We start from the raw sequence: 25,419 nt of genomic DNA, 5'->3' as shown, positions 1-25,419 counted from the left end.
TTGAGAGCCAGCTACTGACCCTGGAATGTGGGCAGCGCTCAGATCTTTTAACACTGTCACTTTGAACTAAATGTGTTTGCACCTGGAGCTCATGTTTGCACTTACAGTAAAGCGAGTCGGGGGGGGGGGGGTGTAAAAGAACAGCCGGTAAAAGACTAGGGGAGCAGCAGAGGTACAGTATGGGGGACTTAACAAATGCTAACTGACCTAATAATATTTTTCTCATGTCAAAGGAGAACATGAAACCTGTGAGTTATCTGAATATTTTAGTGAGTGACAGTAAATAAAGGTTGAAGATCAAGTTCTTTATATATTGTTTTAAGGTTAAGTGGTGTTATAGGATGTTTATGAGGTTATTTTGGTTTCTAAGCAAAAAATGATGGAATATTTAGTTTCTTCTGTCTTCACTTTCATTCTGTCCATCTTGTATCACTCCTAACAGCCATAGCTTTTGGTGTCACTCTTGTCATTATCGTGGCTGGTTAAATTTTGATTTTGTTCTGCGTCCAAAATGAATGAATACTACTACATACAATACAAACTGTAAATATCTGCCTTCTATTAGCAAATAATACCAACACAACATGGGACAATGTTAGAATATTTTTTTTAATACATTCAAATGACATTCACATCATAGCAATTTTTCAGCATAACGGAAAGTGGAACAGCAAAAAGCAAAATGCAGCATCTACAGAAATATTGCATCCTAAATTGAATAGAAACACTGATTCAAATCTGACAATCCTATATTGACTTGTTTATTTATATATTATTGTTATTCTCTTTTGTAAAAGCTTACCAGAAATACTGTTATGTGACAAAAAACAGGGGTAAAAAATCTCATAACGTGTAATAAGCAGTTTTAGGTTACCAGCTTGTGAGCCTATCCCAGGATATCTTTGGCTGGGGAGTTGCTAATGGCTAATTTAACATTAGGTTAAGGGACAGCAATTGAAAATGAGCCTTTAGGCACATTTACAGTGATGCCAATCAATGTGCATTCTCCCTGTATATAAAAAATAGATTTAAAAAAAGCATCAATACTCATATTTACACTTACACTTCAACAACATCTTTCCATTTACATTATTTATTTTAACAACTAACATTCCCTGTTATACATTATTGTAAAGTTTTACCACTAACGCTCTACTTTAAGTCCCCCTATTTAGTATTCATAAGCAGTATACACACATTCAATAAATGATTTTTAAGACACTCATTCATTCATTTATTAATTTCATTGCAATCTCAATCTGTCTACAATGGTGCTGCTTTGGTTTATGGAGTGTGTACTGTATACTGTATGAGCAATGTATAATCCACAGTCAAATTCCTTGAATGTGCACGCCTACCTGGCAAATAAAACTGATTATGAATCTAGACTATAATGTATAATGTTTGTCAGTAATTATAACTTCTCCAACTGTTACAACTACAATATTGTCTCTCATTATCTGTTTATATGCAGCCCTCACTAATGGGTGTCCACAGGAAGACTTGTTGTTGACAAATATATTAATAAACAGTGAAATCTGCTTACATACTATGTTATATAAATGCTAAATTGGGGAAGGTCTTAAAATAAAACGTTAGTGTTACTAAAAAATATTAACATTTAGTCTACAAATCCAGAAAGTTGTGACTGTTTGTAAAGCACACACACACACAAAAAGCTGAGCTGATGTTTAACTTTGAAAAAACTGCTTGTTTTTTTTTGTTTCCAACAAGGATGCCGCAGCCAACTAGATTTCTCACACAGAAGTGTCATTTTCCACTGCGGTCACTTGAGTTTATGAGCCTTTCCTCAATCTGAAAGAGAGAGAGAGAGAAAAAAGGCAGAGAACAATGAACACAATGTATCCTGTCCCACTGTCCCACGTGTTCTGCAATCACCTGCTTTTTCCACTTGTAACTTCTGCTTTGACTAAGTTTATGTGGCCTTTGCCTTGCCCTTTGGCCTCTATTGAGAAACATCTGTTTGAGGGAAAGGATAAATGACAAAATCCTACTCCAAATCTCTTGATGTGATTTACGCTTAACCATTAAGTGGCTGCAAAAAAGCCATAGTCCCTGAGGGTGATGTGACAGCAGGAAAAGAAGGGCTCATCATTGGATTTATCTACATATTTGTCTCAGTAAATACATAATTAGCTGTTTCTGTTATTGCTCTTTTTACTCTTTAGGTACTTCACTTATTAAGGACAACTGCTGATACTTTCAACTGGTCTATTGCACTTTGACGGTCATTCAAATCTGACCTTATATTTCAAAGTGGCATTTTGTTCTCACAAACCCCACAACCTCAAATTTGACCTGAGTTAATCTGAACTGCATCCAGTATAAATTAGTCTGGTTTTAGACCAGTAATGTGACTACTGAGGCTCAGGTTGCAGGTAAGACTTCACATTGATCTTAGCTTACAGCTATTCTGAGTTGAGCCACGGGGATAGATAGGAATCTCTGGAGACCAGTTAGCCACTATAGTGAAACCTGGCTGCTGAAAGATTGGGCATTCCAATGGGGATTTAGTAGTGCTGAGGAAAAAGCTCAACTGAAACCATGCAAGGATGTCCATCCTCTTCAATCACCCACAAATAGTAAACCCACACAGGCCATTTAGGTAACAACAATGACACTTTGTGAAAACTATTTTTGAAGTTAAGTACATTCTTTTGTTCAGTCTTTCACCAAATTTGGCATCAGAAGCAAACAATAAGTGTCTAATAGCCTTTTGTGGAGAGATGAAATGGGTTAGAAATTAAAATCTTAATTTCACTGATAGTGTAATAGGACATAAATCAACAGCATAAATCAACATTAAATCATGTATCACTGAACTGAGCTTGTATGTGTTTTGTGGAGTGATGTCTTTACTGGGCCTGTTGACACATGGGGACACAAAAACAGAAGTCGGAACAAATGGAGCTAAAATACAATAATAAAATACATCACAACTGAAGGATTGAGTACTCCAAAAATACATCACAACTGAAGGATTGAGTACTCCAAGGTTAAGTTTCCTGAACTACAATGCCATGGGATGTTGTTCACAGCATATACAGATTCATAGGCTGTAAATAATCAGAATATTAGTTCAAACAATCCAATGGAAATATATATAGAAATAAAATCCTAGAAATATTCAAGTAATGCAGAAATATAATTTGTACTTGGAATGGTTCAGCTACAAGTGAATGTATTGTGTTTGAGCTTAAGTGCTCACACTAGTGTAAAATATACATTCTGTGTCTGATTTATTGTTCATTTTGGAATTGTGATTGGAATTTTTTCCAGGTTTGGATTAGGCTATACAGTTGCTTCTCAAAACAAAACAAAAAATCATGGAAAATCTATTTTCTTCCATAATTTAATTAAAAAGTGAAACTTTCATATATTCTAGATTCATTACACATGAAGGGACATTTTTCAAGCTTTTTTGTTTGATGATTTTAATCTTGATGATTACGGTTTACAGCACAAATCAAAACTACAGTATCTCAAAATGTATTTGAATTTTAGAATAAAGAATAATACAGAAATGTTGATCTGAGAAGAGCTCTAATCAGCTTATTAATTCAAAACACCTGCAAAGGTTTCCTGAGCTTTTAATCTCTCAGTCTAGTTCTGGTGCACACAATGAACCTTTCCACATAAAATTTTTTTGAGATACACCTGTAAATATGGTCAGCTTTAAATTTAGGTTTGGGTTAAGGTCAGGGTTAAGGCCCAGTCACACCACCATTTAGAATGGCAAATAAATAAATTCTAATAAAGACAGCAAGCAGGGATTGAGAAAAACTGTGTGCATCTTCCACATCAAGTTTTAACTGCACTTTTGCAACATTGACCAATAGTGAGACATCTTGACACGAGTATCATTAGAGGGAACATTATTGAGAGCCAGAGTGTCCAAAATGGAGGACGCTATTGTAGTTTCTTGCTGGTTACTGTGTTCTTTAATATATGCCTCCTTGGTCTGAGTATAAAAAGATGACTGGTCTGGCTAGCATGTTAGCAGTTAGCCAACTACATCAATTAGCACTGTAGAAAGTATTCATCACCAAATGTCTAGAGCCACACATTTTATGAAGAATGCGCTGATAAAATTCACTGTACCACCTTGTAGTGTGTCTGTGCTTATTGGTTAAGTGGTTATTCTTATACACTGCCACCTGTTACCTAGTACTCATTAATGTCTGGGTGTGTAATAGAATGTGGAATATATAATCATATCAGATTTTATAACAATTCTTCGTTGTTTCCACATGAATGCTTCAACATCAAATATGTCCACACATCAACTTGCATCACATGAAAGGAAACTAAAAGTTTAACATTTTTAGGAACTTCCATTCAGCATCATCTGAGATTCCACCTGAACTATCCCTTTAAACTGTGTGAGAATGATGAGAGAAAGAGATGTAATAAAGACAAGGCGTGACTCTGACAGCTTGACTGCCTGAGGAATGTGGAGCTGATGCCAGAGGCGATACCGGCAGGTGAATGAACATCCATCTGTCAGCGGGCCTCCTGATCACAGCAGCCCTGCCAACTGCACAGGCCAGGCCAGAAATGTTTAAACTAGCCTGGAGAGGACAACAGGAGAGGAAACTGTCCCTACAACTGTGGACCTCATGGGATTTGCATTCTGGGGGATTCACAGGTCACTGAAAGAGTCAGCTGCATTTGGATCTTGACATGTGGCCATGAAAGCGGTTGCATTTTCATGCTGTGCACATCTTTTTTGTGCAAAACATTTTTTTAGCTACACTAGTGGCCTGGCCCTAGGGAGTGAAATACACTATATTGCCAAACGTTTTGGCACATGAAAGTTAATGACATCTCATTCTTAATCCGTAGGGTTTAATATGGAGTTGGCCCACCCTTTGCAGCTACAACAGATTCAACTCTTCTGGGAAGGCTGTGCACAAGGTTTAGGAGTATGTTAATGGTAATTTTTGACCATTCCTCTAGAACCGCATTTGTGAGGTCAGGCACAGATGTTGGACGAAAAGGCCTGGCTCGCAGTCTCCGTTCATCCCAAAGTTGTTCTCTTAGATCGAGGTCGACTCTGTGCAGAACAGTCAAGTTCTCCACACCAAACTCGCTCATCATTATCTTTATGGACCTTGCTTTGTGCACTAGTGCGCAGTCATGTTGGAACAGGAAGGGGCCATCCCAAACTTTTTGTCCACAAAGTTGGGAAAATGAAATGTCTTGGTATGCTGAAACACTAACAGTTCTTTTCACTGGAACTAAGGGGCCAAGCCCAGCCCCTGAAAAACAACCCCACACCATATTCCCCCCTCCACCGAACCTTACACTTGGGACAATGCAGTCAGGCAAGTACTGTTCTCCTGGCAACCACCAAACCCTGACTCGTCCATCAGATTGCCAGACAGAGAAGCGTGATTCGTCACTCCAGAGAACACGTCTCCATTGCTCTAGTGTCCAGTGGTGGCATGCTTTACACCACTGCATCCGATGCTTTGCATTGCACTTGGTGATGTAAGGCTTTGATGCAACTGCTCAGCCATGGAAACCCATTCCATGAAGCTCTCTACGCACTGTTCTTGAGCTAATCCAAAGGCCACACGACGTTTGGAAGTCTGTAGCCATTGACTCTGCAGAAAGTTGGCAACATCTGCACACTGTGACCCCGCTCTGTTTTTACTTTATGTGGCCTACCACTTCGTGGCTGAGTTTCTGTTGTTCCCAATCTCTTCCACTTTGTTGTTATACCACTAACAGATGACTGTGGATTATTTAGCAGTGAGGAAATTTCATAAATGGATTTATTGCACAGGTGGCAACCTATAACGTTACCACGCTTGAATTCACTGTGCTCCTGAGAGCGACCCATTCTTTCAAATGTTTGTAGATGCAGTCTGCATGCCTAGATGCTTGATTTTATACACATGTGGCCATGAAGTGATTGACACACCTGAATTAAATGATTCGTAGGGGTGTCATACTACTATTGGCAATATAGTGTATCTTGACAACTATGGGATGTTTTGCTATGAGATTTGGTGCTGATATTCTAGATCCCTAGGCGGAAAATTCATCTAGTAGATGAACTGGTGCAACATTTTGTACAGACATTCATGCTTCTCAATTTGTCAAGTACTTTGGTTTATGTAAAATTAATGACATCTCCATCAGCCTCTGCTATACTTTGTGTTTAGTGCCAATTAGCAAATGTTAGCATACTAAGATGATGAACGTGGTAAACACGTAAACATTACCTTTTAAACATCAACATGTTATCATTGTCATTGTGAGCATGCTAGCTTTAGCATTTAGCACAAAGAACTGCTGTGCCACCAGCAATCAACCAGAGTGATTGTTTACTTTTAAGTTATTTATTCATTTTCAGCAACATTTAACAGATCTTGTCCCAAAGGAATCAACAACATAAACAAAGCCTAAGAAACCAATGAATGACAAATTTCTAAACTGCAGTAAGTTGTTTTTACTTCAACATAACCTAGACAGCTGTTTCCTCTTTGGTGAGTTGCAAAAAAGAACAAAGCATTAGTAACTTCTCAGTGTCAACGCACCATGGTCAATAGATCACCAAATGTCAAGGGTGTGATTGTTCACGGCTAACCCACGGTGATTCTCATCATGGAGTACTGACACTATTTCTGTATTCTCTTCAAATTGTTTTCACAGGGACCAGGGTCTGAATGTAGTTCTGGGGTCTTCATTTTACCCCCTAAAAAGACCCTGCTCGGGGGGTAGTACTTTCCGAAAGTACCGGGTACTTTGGGGGGGCGGGGCTTGCCTTGCAGTGAATTTCTGAATGGGCGAGTAGAGGCTACTGGCTTTAACTGGAGAATGTCAGGTGTTTGCTACTGCTCCTCTCTTTCCCACCTTTGTTTGCAAACCAATAAATCACAGTCAGCAGTCAAATAGCCACACATGTCTCGTCGCTGTCCGCCTGAGATTAGTCCGTCTGAGATTAGTCCGAGTTATTTTAAGAACCTTATGGCTTTATCCAGTTTGTTATTAAATATGTAACGAACTTTATCGCGTCTCCTCATTATAAAAAAAGCTGCTTTAATAATCAAGCTAAGCCTATAGTTTTTCATTATATTCCAGTCAAATCTGATGTTCATTTATAAATGTTGCTCATGGATAGTGGTTACAAATAATGATGCCTGTGCATTGCTGTGTACAGCCAGGGCTCCAGCCTACATCAGCTGGTTAATTTGCCTAATCTTCGCGGGTCTTTAGACCACGGTGGAAACGCACACAACAGTGGGCGGAAGGAAACTTTTAGTTCCTTAAAAAAGACCTGGGGACTTAAAAGTCCCGGGTACTTTTGGTCGAAAAGCGCCTATGCACTAATAAATTAAGCCCTGTGAATATTTTGTGGGCCACCTGCCAAAGTATGACCTGAAGTACAAAGGAAGAATCTAGAAAATGTGACGCTCTTGTAAAATATCTAAGGTGTAAATAGTGAAGGTCAAGACTAGAATACTTTGACACATCTTAAAATAAATGTAGGGAAAGTAAAAGGGATATTTTTAGAGACCACTCACTTTTATATTGTTTTTAAACACCTGACTTTTATTTTGTTGCAATAATAAATTATATAAAATAATAAAAAAACTCTACTTTAAGGCAACATTCCAGTAAGCAATTTTTCATGTTTCTCGCTAATATTTTTTTCAGGTTCTGTCATGTGCAACTGCCTTTTTTGAAATGTTTCCTGGTTTGGGCTACACATCACAGCAGCCGCTGCACATCCTATTCTGCAGAGACTTGCTCAATGACAGGCAAAGAATGTGAGCCTGCTGACTCTGACATTGGGGCCACATTATTCTCCTGCAGTCACTGTGTACCCTTTAATTAGGATTGTCTGACCTATGACCTTTGGAAAGGACTTCAACACAGAAAAGAAGCATCTGCAGGTCAAAGCAGGCAGAGAACACACCCTTTGGTTTTGATAAAAAGGCATGACACCTCTTCCTGTAGGAAGCTAACTTTTAATGTAAATTTACACTCACCTAAAGGATTATTAGGACACCTGTTCAATTTCTCATTAATGCAATTATCTAATCAACCAATCACATGGCAGTTGCTTCAATGCATTTAGGGGTGTGGTCCTGGTCAAGACAATCTCCTGAACTTCAAACTGAATGTCAGAACGGGAAAGAAAGGTGATTTAAGCAATTTTGAGCGTGGCATGGTTGTTGGTGCCAGACGGGCCGGTCTGAGTATTTCACAATCTGCTCAGTTACTGGGATTTTCACACACAACCATTTCTAGGGTTTACAAAGAATGGTGTGAAAAGGGAAAAGCATCCAGTATGCGGCAGTCCTGTGGGCGAAAATGCCTTGTTGATGCTAGAGGTCACAGGAGAATGGGCCGACTGATTCAAGCTGATAGAAGAGCAACTTTGACTGAAATAACCACTCGTTACAACCGAGGTATGCAGCAAAGCATTTGTGAAGCCACAACACGCACAACCTTGAGGCGGATGGGCTACAACAGCAGAAGACCCCACCGGGTACCACTCATCTCCACTACAAATAGGAAAAAGAGGCCACAATTTGCAAGAGCTCACCAAAATTGGATAGTTGAAGACTGGAAAAATGTTGCCTGGTCTGATGAGTCTCGATTTCTGTTGAGACATTCAGATGGTAGAGTCACAATTTGGCGTAAACAGAATGAGAACATGGATCCATCATGCCTTGTTACCACTGTGCAGGCTGGTGGTGGTGGTGTAATGGTGTGGGGGATGTTTTCTTGGCACACTTTAGGCCCCTTAGTGCCAATTGGGCATCGTTTAAATGCCACGGCCTACCTGAGCATTGTTTCTGACCATGTCCATCCCTTTATGGCCACCATGTACCCATCCTCTGATGGCTACTTCCAGCAGGATAATGCACCATGTCACAAAGCTCGAATCATTTCAAATTGGTTTCTTGAACATGACAATGAGTTCACTGTACTAAAATGGCCCCCACAGTCACCAGATCTCAACCAATAAGGCATCTTTGGGATGTGGTGGAATGGGAGCTTCGTGCCCTGGATGTGCATCCCACAAATCTCCATCAACTGCAAGATGCTATCCTATCAATATGGGTCAACATTTCTAAAGAATGCTTTCAGCACCTTGTTGAATCAATGCCACGTAGAATTAAGGCAGTTCTGAAGGCGAAAGCGGGTCAAACACAGTATTAGTATGGTGTTCCTAATAATCCTTTAGGTGAGCGTACAGTGTGCATACAGACATAAAAGGTGGACATGTGTATTGACATCACGCTGAAAGGTTCTGCATTGGTTTCAGTTTTAAAACGGGTTTAAATCAGGTTGACCTCATTGTACTTGTCTGAGCCAAAAGCACACCATGACCTCATAAGGGTTTCAGTTTAACAAACTCATTAAAACTGTGTGGAAGACAATCAGCTCGTCTCCTCGCCTCATTTTGTTTGGTGCACAGTTTCTAACAGGCTGACTGGGTATTAAAGAGAATGGCATCCTCACAACTCAAAGGCCAAACCAAACACCACTGACAGATTTATTTTGTGCTAAAGTCACTTGTATGCCTGGAATGACTAATAAACATGTGTTACTTATACTTTATAGTTTTAACAAGTATAACTGACCTGTTCAACTTGACCTTTGACAGGATGCGCAAGTAACACAGTTCTGATTCTGCCAACGATTTTCACGTATTCAACTACAAGTGCAACCTTATTTCCCCTAAATAAGGGGAAATGACTATATAAACAACAATGAAAGTTCAGATAAAAGAAAGGTAGAAAAATTGCTGCCTGTCCTTACGCTAAGCTAAGCTAAGCTAAGCTAACTGGCTGCTGGCTTCAGCTTCATATTTTCTGTGCAGATATGATAGTAATAGCAGTCATCTTGTCTAACTCTCAGCAAGAAAGCTCTTCAACTTAAGCCATTACTTCCATACATAGAATAGGTACAAGAAGCTGACACATGAACTCTTATTTAGAAAATTTACTAATTTCTAGTTTTCTTTATATATTTTATAGTAACTGTAGGAGCCTAAATGCAGTTTATTGATAAACAGAAATATTTGACTATGTAGCATGTAATAATTTAAGTTCATGTAAACTGTAAAATCAGCATACTCAAATTAAAGGGGCAATATGTAGTTCTCAGCAGCCACTAGCAGTGCGGTTTTAAGATTGCAACCAGGTGTGTGCTCGTATGCTTGCTCGCTTGAACTCATGAGCGAGCATAATCCGAAACACAACCGCTTTCATACAGAAATCCTACAATAAATGCAGAAACACCAGCATGCAGGCTGTGGCTTTTCTCCAGACATGTTCAGGCTCTGTTACTTCAACGTTCCCGACTCAGAGGCAGCTCTGCACCGGCTCCGTACTTTTGATTCAGCGCAGCCAGCAGCATGTTGGCACAACACTCCTGGAAAAAAGGCAGTGTGACAGCGTGTCGACAGTAGTGATGTGCTATTAGTGATAGCAATTAATTCCTATACGATCCAATACCAAGTAATACCCAGGCTGGTATTGCCGATACCGATACCAATACTTTTTACATATTTTATTTCTAGTTTAATGTAACCTCCCTCTCCCATTTCTGTATTTATGAGAGAAATAAGGAGTAGGCTGTGGCCTTACCAATTAAAAATAATAGCTGCATAATGACAATGATGACAATGATCAAACTACTGTCATATTCTTTAATTATAATGAAAATATCCTGCTCAGAACTGCCGCTTCATAACATCATCATATTATTTTGACTTAATCTCAAGCGTTTAGCGAAGTTTGCAGTGTTGCTTAAGTATTTCACTGTCTTTGCACACACATCACATACAGCGTCATTATTACCTTCACAGCTAAAATACAGCCAGACGTGACAGCTTTTACAGTCAGCCATAGTCAGTATTCAATAGCGGGAAATGTAAAGGGCTGCAGCGACTCACTTCAAATAAGCTCCGTCACAGAGCCTTAGCGCAAGCATGACTTTGACAGGAAAAGTAGTTCCTATCAACCGAGTAGCCTATAGTTAGACCCTCCTGGTAACAGGATGATAAAAGACTCACTCACTCCAAATTACTGAGTTTAGATATCGATCCTTTTATATGAGTATCGATCCTAGAGCAGGAAACGTTGGTATCAGAAATATCGATACTTTAGGATCGATCCGCACATCACTAATAGACAGACAGGGAGAACGGACAGAGCTGGAAACTCGGGTAAACTCCCGCTGCAACATTACAGTAATAGTTTTATCAGCTGCAGGTTGAACTAATCCATGCTGGTTACATAACGTTACATTTACTGTATTTAGCCGACGTGCTATATCAGCGCTAGCTCGCCTGTCTGCTTTTCAGTAACTATATTTACTCTGTGTGTCTTTCACCGGAGGCTCAGCAATGTCAACACAGCTACATGTATTGGATGATAATGAAACGGTTAGTGAGCTGGACTGAATATTATAACGATTGTGTAACACTTTATGACAGATAGTAACAGCAGTAAGTAACTTTTACTATAGTGGATGTCTCTTCCTCTGGGTTGTTGTCGCCGTTTTGTTGCAGTGTTGTATTTTATGTGGATCAAGTTAGTTACAGCGACTGAGAAGTGGAGAAGCTGTGTCCCTGAGAATCGGTAAAACCACAATACATCTAAATTCAACATTAGAAAGCAAACAGCTGTGGATCTGTGCTACCGGTAGCTGACTGCCCTGTATCACTATAGGCTAGTAACGTAAACAAATCACTCCACATTTGCTTTGTACAGTTACATCCATTCTTGCAAGCAAAAATCCACACATTGACATGATACCGGTGGTACACAGGATAGTAATATGGGTCATGTTAGCTGGTGAAGTAATGTAGAAAGCAATGCAACTTTGCATTGGATAACATTAGCAACTGCCTAGCCGGCGAGCTAACGTGACTCTCTCCGTGACTTTCTGGTGTGACTGTTTTTACCCGACATCATCTGAATCTCGTTTGGACTGACAGGCCTCATCACATAAACCTTACTGTTGTTTTTATAGTTACATGGAGTTTATGTTGGAGTCAGTGTTTTGTGGTGTTATTGGACTGCATATCTTTAGCTGCGATGTTGTTGCTGTAGTCAGAGAGAGACTCGCGAGCACAGAGCTGATTCCAATCTGGTGTTAGCAGAATAGTGGCTGATGCAAGCAACAGAGAAAACAGGCGTGTGCTTCATTTCAAAGTGAGTTTTGAGCCCATTGACAATAAAGCAATGAGAATTTGATTTATTAAAAAGTAATTTTATTGAAAAACTTACATATAAAACTTTTAACACTGTCTGTCAGAGTTGATTTGAACACTTTTAAAGTGTCAATATGGGTCCACACCACAGAGTGTTAATTTAACTCTTTTAGGAGTGTTGGTACCTTAACGCTACTTTAGTGTCTTCTTTTTAACTCTTTTTGGAGTTAAAATTTAACACTTCTTAACACCGATGTTAGTCTATTTTGTTGTTTTGTTTTTACACTTTTATGTAGTGTAACACATTAACTCTCTCAGAAGATCATTTGTTGACTACACAAATATACCATATCATTTTAAAGGTGTGAATACAGCTCTTTCATATTCCTAAAATAAAATTTGGTAAATTAAGTTTGTTAAATTAATGAACACCGCAACAACAGCACCGCAGTGCTATGAAACCTATTATTTCCCATGGCTTGCGATTCCCCATGGCGGTTTGTGGCTGCGTCAAGCACCACGGATGGCGCAGCGTAAGTAGTTTCATGCTTGATTTAGTGACAATTTGATTTTACACTCGGTTTTGACACCAACTAAGGGTCAAATACAATGGATCTGACTCTATCAGAGTAGAATTAACTCTACATTTACTCAAATTTCACTAACACCAAAAATTTAACGCTTCTCTATTGGCTGTGTAAAACACTACTTTACATGGTTCATTGATGTAGAAGGAATTAGAGGGACTTTTTACAGTATTTACAGGTTGATCTATTTACAATTCATATTTACAGTAATGCAATAGGTTACTTCTTTAAATTCTTACACTTGAAATGTGTGTGGATAATTTAGAGTGCATAAAAATCGATACATCGGTAATATTTATAGACAACTGTGATTGTCATTTCCTATTAACTGCATGCCCCTTTAATTGCATGTGGAACTCTCACAAAAAAGTTTTGGGAAGTAATCTTAGAGGACAGTCAGGCAAGCAGAGAGTGGATCCACACACTTTTTTGACCTCTCCCTCCTTTTTCTCTGATTAATCAATCAACTCTCGTTTCTGTAATCTTCCTGTACTGATATTTTCTTGTAAGTAAACGGATACATTTTTTGGTCCTGTGGACTTATTGATGTGGATATGGACGAGAGCAATAGTTAGACTGTCAGGCTAAGGCTTCATTCAGGGGAAACCTACAGTAAAAGTGATTTATATAACTGGAATAACCCTTTACCCAGTAGAGCTTCATCAAGTGAAAATTAATTAGCCTTTGTTCATCTTGACCTCTAAAGCAGAACATGCAAATTGCACTCCTTACAGCTCTATTCATACTAAGGATTTTTTAACTGATGTGTTGCTGTTTGTTTTACTAAAATAAATAGATATCACAAGTCTTTTCTGTGTTACTTATGTTGAAGTGACGTCTATCTTGCACTAGTAACAGGGTTTCTGAGTTATAGTGGAGGCATCCTCCCCCAGAGGGAAATTTGTGATGAACTGAATAAATAAAGCCATTAAGAAACCTAAATATAGATCAACTTTGCTGCCATATTTAGGCATTCCAAAAAACAAGTTTGATCTATGGAAAAAGACCCCCCACAAAAAGCCTGGAAAATTAGTTGAATAGTCTGCATTGACACTAGTGGTCCAGTATATTATCTTACTTTGTTGTTTGACACTGATAAACCAAAACCAAATGCACCTTTTTATGAATGCCTGCTGGTGTGTGTTTGCCAGGATGATAACACTGTATATCCCAAAACACTGACGAGAATGAACCAAACATCTGTGTGGCTCTTATTTCTTGCTGTATGAAACTAGTAATTATCCAGTTATAGAACACTTACTTTTCATTAGCCTTTATTTACACATCGGTATTGCTTAAGAAAACAATTGCCACTGCTCTGTGGCCAATCCTTTTCTCCTAATGCTGAATGACTCTGACTTATTGTTGAGTCATTTTAATCCTGACATTATGCTATCCAGGTGCTATCAACACTTAAATAATGCAACAGTGCTCTAAGTGCTCTTAAAGAGCCTCTATTCACTCTAAACTACACTAAGTACATGTCTTGAATCAGCACTGTGAGGGTACACGTGGGCACGTTGCATTTGGGGTTTTGAAAAGGTATTGCAAAATCAAATGCACCAGAAACTTAGCAATTGCAAGTTATAGTTTTCAATTTCTTAACCAAAACTTGATGGTTTGCAGTAGGAAGTCAAGAGAGGAAGAGGCAGAACCAGCCTCCAACAGCTGTTTTCTTCTTCTTCTTCTTCTTAGTGTGAGGGGAGTGTCAGACTGCGTTTTCCGACAGTCCCTCCCTCCTGTAAAGCTGCCCAGGTGTAATGGCCGATCCGCCGATCTGAACCACATCAAACCTTACAAACAGGAAGCTTCCCTTCACTGTTATTACTGAGATAAATATCTGGCATCCACCACATGCCGCATTGTCATCATGCCAACCATAATCTGTGTTTACACCTGCAATATTGCCCAAGGAAATAAGGACTTTTGCTATTGCTGGGAGGCAGGAAAAGGAGACAACTAAAACCTAAAGCCACAAAGGAATAAAATACAATCTTCAGTATCCTCCTCATCTCCATGACCTGTCTCTGAACCAGCAGCACCAGCAGCCCCTTTTAAAAAGAGCCTCTGCAAATAAAACAAGCTGCTTCTAGCTAACTACTAACCTTGTTTGTCTCACACAGTTAAATGTCTGTCACTCTCTTTCACTTGCCTCTTCCTCACTGTGAAATATTCATCCCAGGCGGTACAGACAGTTTCCTCCAACATTAGCCATCAAACATGAAAGCCCAGCGCTGACTGGAAAATAACACAGTGAAGTCCCAGTTTTAATTATGCTGGTTTAGTTTATGACCTGTCTGCTCATATCCATTATCCACAACTGCAGAATGGTGAGCAGCCTTTCAACTTCAGTTTCCAGCTTGCTCATCACTTCCCGGACCAGGTGGGAATGAGTAAAAAGTTCACTTTTTCCTTTTCTCTTCTTTTTTTCAAAGTGTGTGCCACACAATTGCTTACAGTTTCTCAGAGTCTACTAGGGACATGATTCAGTTGCCTATGAATTTAGTTTAATTATCACCTCCAGACTACAGACAAATTAATCTCAATTTAATATTAATCTAGAACAACAGGTTTTATGAAACTAATTTCACAGACACATTTTCACAGAAGACAATGTACTCTGATGAGGGTTTAAAGATAACCTTGTAGGATTTGGAATCTTTGGATTCAGGGAGTGTTCACACATTATCCACTTCCAGTAGTTTTGTATAAGGAACTGATAGATGGCATTGATGGCATGTTTAACAGCAACTATTATGTTACATTCTGTCAGATACAGGTATTATTAAAGACCACAAATCACTGAGACAAAGATAAACAAGTTATTGCTTTCCTTCCTTGGATAACATTAGATCGTGTTTTGTGATCATTTTTTTGACCTCATTGTATGTCATAGTTATTTTGGATCAACTTACCAAAATAACTTTGCATGTGGTTACAAGTGGAATGGACTTCTGATTTTCTTACAATAATAATAATAATCATAATAATAATCATAATAATAATGGACTACGATTAATTTTGATATCCAAAGTGATTTAAAGTGAAGGGGGAAAACTCACCTTAACCCAACTTTAGTAAATGTTACAGCATCAGACAGAAATAAGATTCTATTTATGTAGAAAATAAATAAAAATAAACTGTTCATGGTAATGATTCTTGAGGTAAGCCCATCTCCCAGAAATTATATGCATATATATTTTTGCACCGACCCCTGGATAATGTTTACAGACAATGCTTTTTTGAGTGAAATGCACAGTAGACAAAGGAAGGTGTTTGGCGTGTATGGGGGGGGCGTATAAATTGAGTGTACTTCCTTCTGTGTGTGGAGAGGTTTAGACCAGTGTTTCTTAAACTTTTTCACATCAAGGACCCTTAAACTGACACAAATTAGATTACAGACCCCAAGACTTCGTCCCGGGGTCCCCAATCTGATTGCATTTGTGTTTTATTACAGAAAGTTTAGGAAACATAAACTATTCCCTTTTTTGCTCGCCCCCACTTTATGAACCACTGGTTTAGACAACAAAAGCAAAAGTTTGATAAAGATCGTGGTTTTGGGTAATGTTAATAAAGCAAATGTGCTAGTTATTTAATTTAATAATGATAATGCTGGTTTTAGAATGTAAATGTACTGCATGTTGAAGCTCAGAGGGTTGGAGATACTCAAAAGAGGTCTGCATCAAACTGCCCAATACAAAAAAGGGATGAGATTGTTATAGCCTATTCACATGCAGAACTATAACATAAATTATTGCTGGCTAATAGTTAACAGATCTATGTTTTTGGGTTTGATGTTACAAATGTTTTAGATGCAAAAAAGTCCAATCACATCACACTCATCGCATTAGGCTTTTTTTTACAGAGGACTCTTCGACATTAACAGAGTAGTAAAAACACAGGTGTAAATAATTAAATGGGCGATGGCTGAATTCCATTTAGCTTCTTCAGCTTCCTGATCCTGCATTGTGCATGCTGGCTCACTGTAACTGTTATGGCTCAATGAGACACTTCAACAGAACAGAGCCATGTTATTAGTAACACCTGTGCTTTGCCTACTATGACAAGTCAACATATTTGTTGTGAAAAAGGTGTATGTGGGCGCATCCTCCAGCGACACGTTTGTCTGCTGAAGATCATATCACAGCAGACAAACATGACTATAATATAAATGCATATCTGATTAGATTTCATAGTGCCTTATGTCCTTTTAGTTATCTTGAAAACACACTCACATCTCCAGAGATATAGGACTAGAACTAGAGTGCCTTTGCTGAAATGGAAATGCTTGGGATTTCTGAAGCTGGTGTTTTTGTGAGAACAGAGATGATCCATGACTGCTAACACCGAGCATCTGAGCGGTTAGCTCACTCAGACGTCAGCTTATCATCAGCTGTTAAGAGCAGTGTGAATTCTTTGGGCCTCAGGCTTCGGCCCTGAGTGTTTCTGAGCAGATAGGAAGAGAGAGGGAGCACAGGTGCAGATGTGGGCCTTACATCCTGAAGCACATGATGATTAGACTGAGAGGGCCCATGTTAGTACTCGTGTGGGAAGAATCTCATCCATCAGTGGAAGATGCAGCAGGAGGAACCAGAGGAATGAAGCCAAGCGTGGTTGAAAAGCAGAAACAGAGTGATAAAGTAAAGGACCATCTGCTTTTTCATAATTATTTAGAGCACATAGACTTAGATGAGCAGGAAAAGGAGCATTTCAATTCTGGAAGTAGGAGTTTAAATAATAGTTTGACAAAAAAATCTTAACTCAAGGTCCACTTAATAGCTTTTTAGGTCTTCATCAATTGATTGAGTTTGCTCAGTTGTCATCATGTGTCATCACCTAAGTGTGGAACTTTGGTCATGTGATAATGATGATGGAAACTGTAAGAGTTTGGGAAAAGCCAATAAGTGGACCTTGAGAAAATATAATTTTGCCCACAGACCTTAGTTACCTAACAATCTTTTAAAAAATGTTAAAAGCAATCAAAAGTTTAAGAATCATATACTGTATGTCTTGACACTGACTTTTTCAGTCAGCAGAGAGGCTCAGTTTTGGATGCAGCTTCCAGTGTGTATTTATAAACCACTGGATGTCAGACTGTCAGTGTGATTTACAATTTTGGGAACGAGGACATTTTACAATTTTAGATTTAATGGTTATGACTCCTCTATTTTTAATTATCTTAATTCAGGACAGGAAGTTGTAACACAGCACTCCCAGTGGTTGTCCGCAGTTTTTTGCTCTGCAGTTCATGGTGGGGGTTTTCCCTTTACTAACACCTGAGCTGGCTGAGCAGTGAAGCAGCTGCAGTGGAGCGTCTGTCCACTTCGGTCTTACCGAGTTCCTGAAGAACAGCACAGGGGCAGAGAGACAAGTCTCACACCGGACAATCGAGGGGAATGTCCCAAAAGAGGTTGCTTGATGTCAAATCTGTTTTAAAGAAGCAAGTGGTAAACAGTGGGTGGCTTGGAAATGTGAAAAAATTTTTATTTTTTATACTGTACATGAGACAGAAGAGTTTTCTTAATATAACACTGACATACATGCAGATACGATGCAGATTTGTACATTGAAAGAGTTATTGATGACCGTAATTGTTCCTCCTGTGAAGTGATTCTATCCCTTCCTAGTACTAGACTCTAATGTAAGAGATGTGGGTCCTTTTTCTTTCCAAAAAATGCATTACACGATGATGCATTATACTAAAGCTAACATGAATCTTTAAAGTTAAAGCTAAATCAAGTGGGTATCTTCCAGGGTTACAGTTTTTTAGTATGAAATTGCCTCTTTGTGTTACTGTCCCTCCACTGCAACTCAGCTAGAAAATATTAGCTTCAGCTGATCTTCAGAGCATATTTTGACCGCCATCTCCAACAGTATTAGGAAAGGATCATTGTATAGCCAGTATGGAGAGGATACAGTGACCAATATCTCCAATATGAATATATCAGCAATATATGTTAAGATAGACTTGAAAATAACTGAACCTGTCTTTTAATGTTGCACAAGAAAGTCCACTGCAGAAAGTATACACAATAAACATGAGCTGAATGACTTCATGGTTGTTCAAGTTCTCTTTTTTTGTTACCCGATCAGCGGGAAATGTGTTGAAAGAACACATGTTGCAGTAAGTTGGAACTGATATGTTAGATATATAAAGGAGCTGTCACGATTCTGTCTTCATGACCACGATGCAGGTCTACAGTAAATTCAACAAACTATGCAGTCGTAGCATTGAATACTGCTGTCTTTTTTCAGTCTTAAATGGATGAAGGCTTACGATATAATCAGTAGATGAGTGTATGCCGTAAACTCTGTGTGACTGTGAAAGGTCTGTGAAATAATTAACATCTGAGCTAGCACGAGGAATGACAATGATCATTTGTGGCAGACAGACTTTAGAAACCAACCTCTCTTCTGACTGACGTCAGCATTGTTGCTGTTGTTCTCATTTGTCTCTTTAAGGGATTCAATTGAGGTCTTAGTGGAGACAACACCTTCATCATCAGTTTTCTCCTCCACACTTGGCTTCACAGGTGCGGGAGGACTCTGCTCAGCAGCGTCCTCTTTGGGTTTGTCCTCAGGGCTGTCTGGGGATGGTGCCGGAGCTGCAGACTCAGCGCTGGGATCAACAACAGATTTATCAGCTTCAGCTGTGAAGGACGAGAAAAGCAAACCACAGTGATTTTCAAGGACATTAGTACTGTTTTTCTAAACTGAATCTAGTTATAGCATGACACATGAAAGTGAAAATAATATGTGGATTAACAACACACTGAATCCAGTCATTGGAATACAGTGGAAAAACCCAACATTTATGTCATGCAATGTTAAAAGGAAGTTAATTTCTTGCAATACATTCATTGTGTAATATTGTTGAGACATTTCTCCATCATTTAAATTTCTGACATTGCGGATTTGATATTTGGTTGACTGCGTTCTCTATTTAGCTCTCACGTAACAACAGCATATTCACTCATAGCCTGAAGTGGTTTTGCCCTCTCTGACAGTCAGAGGGGATTTCTCTCAGGCGAAGGCATTTAAGGGGGCCACCATGTTGGTAATGAGGCGGCTGATTACTGACCAGTCTCTAATGAGCCACAGCCATGCAGCTGTTGGAGGCTGTGGGAAAGTAGGGTGGTCCCATCATTATCTGACCCAGTGTTAGGTGGAGGGAAAGCGGAGATAAAGGGGGGAGGATGGTGACCGTTGTTGTAGACATAATTCTGAGTAAGATGGCTCCTGAGACATCATCACAATCTTCAGACTCTTGACCTGATTGTCAACTTAGTATTCTCCTTTAGTATAGTCTTAGAGACTGGAAATGTGATTTGTAATTTCTCTTACATGATATGGATTTTTCAATGTCTGATGCTTAAATGTAGACAGCAGCCACACTGACAGGACTGTCGACAGATGTGTCTGCAGATATTTTTAGTTTATCAGTCTTGTGAGTGCAGGCATCTACTGATGCCGATTATCTCAAAATGCCAGATATCAACCCAGTTAATCGGTCTATCACTAGTTAAAATGCAATATTTAAAGCATTTTGGGAAATATCTTAATAAGCTTTCCTTTACCTTCTTCTCCTTGATCGACATCTCCCTGATTCTCCTGTTAGCTTTGTTGCGCCTGATAGTGTAGGACTGATTACACCTTTATTTTTCTTATTGGTACATTGGTACAAATAAGTCAACTCAAAGGAGTGTTTTACCAAAGGGCTCACAAGGACAACATTTTTGCCCAACATATTTTACAATTGTGGAATTTGCTCCTGGATGGTTTCTTTAGTGAGTCAAGTGCACCAGGCATGCAATCACCATTAGCCAAATCAGATTGTTCTTCTTGCCATTAACTTGAATCAAAACAGCAGTAACAAACTCCAGGTGCATGATTAGAAATCTAGCTGCCCACCTACCCACCAATTTCATTACATCTTTCCCATGAGAGGAAGAGAACCATTTGAAAGGTAGCTGCTTTTCAAACCGGCCATCAGCACTGGCCATTTAAACAAAGTGTGGCCCAGGGCAGAGAGACAGGCCCAGACATGAACTGCACCTTTTACCTTTCTAATTCAGCCTGGGAAGATGTCTTTGAGTAAAAAAAGAGAACTCATTCTCAGACAAATGGAAATTTCAAAACAAGAAGACAAGAATAAGTGCTAATGCTTTTTTTTTTAGCTTGCATATACTGCACTAAATGGCATAAATATCAAGTTAAAATATTGAATAAAATATATACATGTTTTGACTTATTTTCTGACTTGCTGCATACAGAGACAAAGTCTTCAGTATGTTTTCATCATCAAACCAAATAACACCTATTTTGTTTATCAAAATGGCAACATGCTTAATTGCACTGTAGGAGATTTGAGGTGTCAGCTGCAGTTATGGCAAACTGAATAAGCTTGTAATTTGTTATCTAGGCTTCCATTTCCATCAGGTGGCAGGCATGAGTACTGCGGTCCATATTTCCGGCCTGTCTCCTCTCAAAGTAAGCAAGCATTGCATGTCAATTGTGCATACACTTTCTGTCACAGTCATTTCAAAAGTTTCTGTGGAAGTCCAGTGATCTGAATTCATTTGCATAAGTTGGATTTCAAGCCCTGTGTGAGACATTCTGCTGTGCAAAATTTACTTCCTATAAAATTCTGCAATCAATTCAAACACGTTTTAAATGTAGTGAACTATGAAATTTCATCAGAAAGGAACCTGATATTTATTTATTTATAAATCTTTTTTTTTTTTTAGTAGTGCAAAACACATTTTCTGTTCAGGTTAAAATCTTGTATTTGCCTGCAGGACTCCGGACCTTCACACTTCACTGTGAGGAAGGGTATCTTGCTGTTAATGCATGTGTAGAGAGCTGGGCTGAGCTTTACTTCCTTTTATTCAGTTTAACTGATCTTACAGAAGAGGAAGGAAAACAGTACACAATCAGCCACAAAACACCTTTAAGTTCACAACTTACCAACTAAAAAAAATCTCTTTTCCTCTTTCTCTGAGCTCTGTTGATACATCAACACAATAAATAATACTGATCAGTCACATGTTTGTACTTACGTTTCTGCTCCTCTTGTACTTCAGGTTTTGCCTCTGGTTCTTGCGGCTCATTTTTAGTCGTTTCTGTATCTACAAAGGTTTGCAGACCTGAAAAATGTACATGGATTAGGATTTCTAATAGAACAGGACAATGGATTGAAAGGTGATGTTTTATTGTTGTTAATGTGATTGTTGTTAATCTTCTCTGTAACGTTGTTAATGTAAGTGGACTCAGATGGACTGACCGTTCTGAGGCCCAGTATTAACAGGCATCTCAGGGTCCATAGTGCTGAGAGGGATGTGTGCTTCATCCGGTCTGGAAGTCAAGTCAACAGAGTAGCGCTGCTGGAAGAGGGGATTCAGAACATACAGAGAAACACATATCACTTAATACCACAACATTAATGGAATGAGACCACTTTCATGTCTGTGCGCTAAATATGAAGCTATTGCCAGCAGACGTTAGCTTAGCTTAGCACAAAGACTTGTTGAAATGTCATGTCAGTCATCGATGTCATTGTTATCCAAGTAATGTTAAAATCAAGGGCAACTGAAAAACAACTTGGATGTTGAACTTGAAGAAGCCCTTTGGATAAGAGGCGAAACGTCTTCAAGTATCTTCAACCAGTCCAGCTACCCTTGATTTTAACCTTCCTCGGATAACAATGTTGTAGTTTTTTGGGTTATGGCACAGGTGGTATTGTGCAGTAACCCAATAAATAGTAATACAATGTGTACTTCAGGTTTTGTATGTATTAATAAAACAAGTATGTAACAAAATATATTGTGTTAACTAGTCTGACTTAGGCAAGCTTTTTTTCCCCTGTTACCAGGCTTTAAGTTAAGCTATGCTAACCAGCTGCTGGATATAGTAGACGTGAGACTGAAATCAGTCTTTTCAGCTAACTCTCGTAAAGAAAGCGAATAAGCATATTGTCAGAAGGTCGAATTATTCCTTATTTGGTAGTGGAAGCAAAGGGCTACTCTTCTTACCCTGTCTCTCTTCCGTGCAAAGTAGCATGCAACACCAAATCCCAAAGCTATGAGGAGGATCACAACAAGGATGATAATGCCTGAAGGAGGTAATACAGTTCATGTTTAAAAATAGGAAGAGCTCATATTGTAGCTTTACAATATGGTCCCAGACAAAGCCATACATCTCCTGTTTATTCCCACTGTTACAGTATACTTACAACCTTAAGAAATTGTGGTTTGGTTTAATTTGATATCATGTGCTGGAGCACATTGAATTGTAACTCACCAGCCTTGTCACCTGCAGCTGCCTTTGGCATTGTAGTGGTCGCTGTTTTGAAGAATTACAAAAAAAGGATATATTTTAAAAGCAAAAAAGTTGAATCAAACAATGCCATTGAAAATGAAGTAAGGATGCCAGTATAATTTCAATTACATATTCAACTGTGTTAAAGCTGTTTTAACTGATTTTTTGGCCTCTTGGGGGCAGCAAAATCATGGTTTGGTATAATTTGATGTCGTGCTGGAGCACACTGAATTGTGACTCACCAGCTCTGTTGCTTGTCCTCTCTTGTGGTTTTGTAGATGGGTCTGTTTCGAAGAATTACAAAAAAGATTATATTTTAAAAGCGAAAAAGTTGAATCAAATAATGGCATTAAATATAATGTAAGGATGCCAGTATAAACCTGCTAATGAGTTGTCAAATGTCAACCTGTAGTCATAATACAGGAAAGCTGCTTCCAAGCTTCAGTCTAGTATCAATTACATATTCAACCACTTTAAAGCTGTATTAAGTAGCAAAACAAGCTGAAAACATGAAAGTGAGACAATCGCATTATCACGTCACTATAATAAACAATTACCTATTAACACTTTCACCAGTTTAAGCTCAACGTCCAAATTCATATGGAGTAGTGTTTTTATCTACTTGATGAAGTCCATTATACACTTGCCTTGGTTTCTGCCAACTCTTGTGCAAAATAATTGCCTCTTTAGCTGCAAAATCTCAACTATGTTCACCTGCTGGCCGCTAACTATGTCTGTCAGTCCTTTAGAACTCTTTAGTGTACAGTGGGTTTATCAGAGCTTTTTTACTGTAAACCACTGCCTGCTGAAACAAGTTTCTCAGAGCCAAAACAGTTAAGGTGTAAAGAGTAGGAGTGGGTTTGTCACCATGAGTGACACCTTTCATAGTACGTAGTCCTTTGATTCATCACTTTGATTAATGCAGCTTTAAGGTACTATCATTAATATTCACCAATATCATTAAGTTGTTTCATTTGTACCAGGCTATGTAGCTATATGTATTAGGAATATACTGCAGGTTGGAGTATTTGAATAGTATCACAGTGTTTAGTAATGTAAAACTGTCAAAACCTCAAGCCAACCAGGCGACACCAAACTGTAGAATACTGTTAATTCATCGGCAGTCTCAACTCACAGGGTTTAGGCGTGGTCTTGGACATTGTGGACCTTGTACTTTGAGTGGCTTTGTCATCTTGAGAACCTATATCATCAGATTTGGAGAAGCATGTTATTCTATTAGCAAACAGTGATGCAGAACAATCATAAAAACAAAGATGACATGTTGATGAAAGGACCGGCTATAAGGGTCAGACTCTGACAGAATTGTTTTTGGGGAATCCAAAAGAGATAATAGCACTTACTATTCTGCTTTGTTATTGGGGGTGTGACGGTGCTGTTGGTTTTGGTGATATTCATGGTACTGGCGGTACTGGAGATACTGGTCATAGTGAAGGTGTTGGTTTGGTAGTTAGTGGTGGACGGTGTCAAAGTGGTGGTAATGGTAGAATTGCCATTACTGTCATTAACAACATTACTGTTGTTCACTTTCTCTGAAACCTCTGGTAATGTGTGATTTGCTGCGACAGAAGCCACAACCAAACCTGCAAGAAGGAATACAGCCTTTTCAAAATGATCCACTCCGTGAACACAAAAATGACCAAAGTATATATAGTATATATTAACTCTGACTTCAGGATTTTATTTATTAGCAATGATATTTTATCAAATAAAACATTAATATTGAATTTTAAATTCATTTTTACCATCTACAATTAATTACCTCAACCCAGACAGAACATTTGAGGTGCAGAATTTTGAGAAAAAAAACACAGTGTAATCAGGTACATGTCTAATGTCTAATACAATAATGAAGAGCCTCACCCAGGACAAAGAAGAAAGGTCTGATCGAATGCATTGTACGTTGGATGGCAGCAGCAGGTTGGAAAAGCTAGTCTAATGTACTGTATATACAGAATGTAATATCAAAGATCTCTGCTCAGAGGTGATTCTGTCCTTCGGTGCTTTCTCTTCCTAAATGCCTCTGAGCATTGCATGCCTCTAAACAAAAAAGAAGAGCAACGCCTCTGACCACAGCAGGATGCATCAGAGAACAATGTTGCTCAAATGGTGTAAGTAAGAGGAAACATTCTGTTGGTACATTGCTTCAGACTCTCCTCTCACTGCAGAACAATGAGGTAGAATTTGTGCACTGTTACTGACAAAACTTTTGGGTTCACTATAAAACTAAAGTGATTTCATTTAGTGACAAATATGACATGTTTGTGTTAACTGTAACACCCGTGAAAT

General features: G+C 38.8%; 1 protein-coding gene across 2 annotated transcripts; it reads right to left on the bottom strand.

Annotated features, from left to right (window-relative positions):
• Positions 1 to 590: 590 nt before the first annotated feature.
• Positions 591 to 25,165, bottom strand: si:dkey-27h10.2. 2 transcript variants are annotated; one of them, XM_038713145.1, is made up of 11 exons: positions 24,994 to 25,165; positions 24,474 to 24,713; positions 24,248 to 24,313; positions 23,355 to 23,396; positions 23,095 to 23,136; positions 22,827 to 22,906; positions 22,079 to 22,178; positions 21,855 to 21,941; positions 19,203 to 19,445; positions 18,130 to 18,222; positions 591 to 1,815 (listed from the first exon to the last, which is right to left on the bottom strand). In XM_038713145.1, exons 1-10 carry the CDS (start codon positions 25,025 to 25,027, stop codon positions 18,170 to 18,172), a joined length of 987 nt encoding a protein of 328 aa, XP_038569073.1. In that variant the 5' UTR covers positions 25,028 to 25,165; the 3' UTR covers positions 591 to 1,815; positions 18,130 to 18,169. The 2 variants fall into 2 exon arrangements, with proteins under 2 accessions (XP_038569073.1, XP_038569074.1); XM_038713146.1 differs by having other exon boundaries at positions 22,079 to 22,175.
• Between the last annotated feature and the right edge of the window lie 254 nt (positions 25,166 to 25,419).

The sequence above is a fragment of the Micropterus salmoides genome, unplaced genomic scaffold (genome assembly GCF_014851395.1).
Source record: "Micropterus salmoides isolate LMB-PRFRI ecotype aquatic unplaced genomic scaffold, ASM1485139v1 Ms_hic_scaffold_12, whole genome shotgun sequence".
Lineage (NCBI taxonomy): Eukaryota > Metazoa > Chordata > Actinopteri > Centrarchiformes > Centrarchidae > Micropterus > Micropterus salmoides.
Note: the sequence above shows the minus strand (reverse complement) of the source record. Positions and strands in the feature narration are given on the sequence as shown.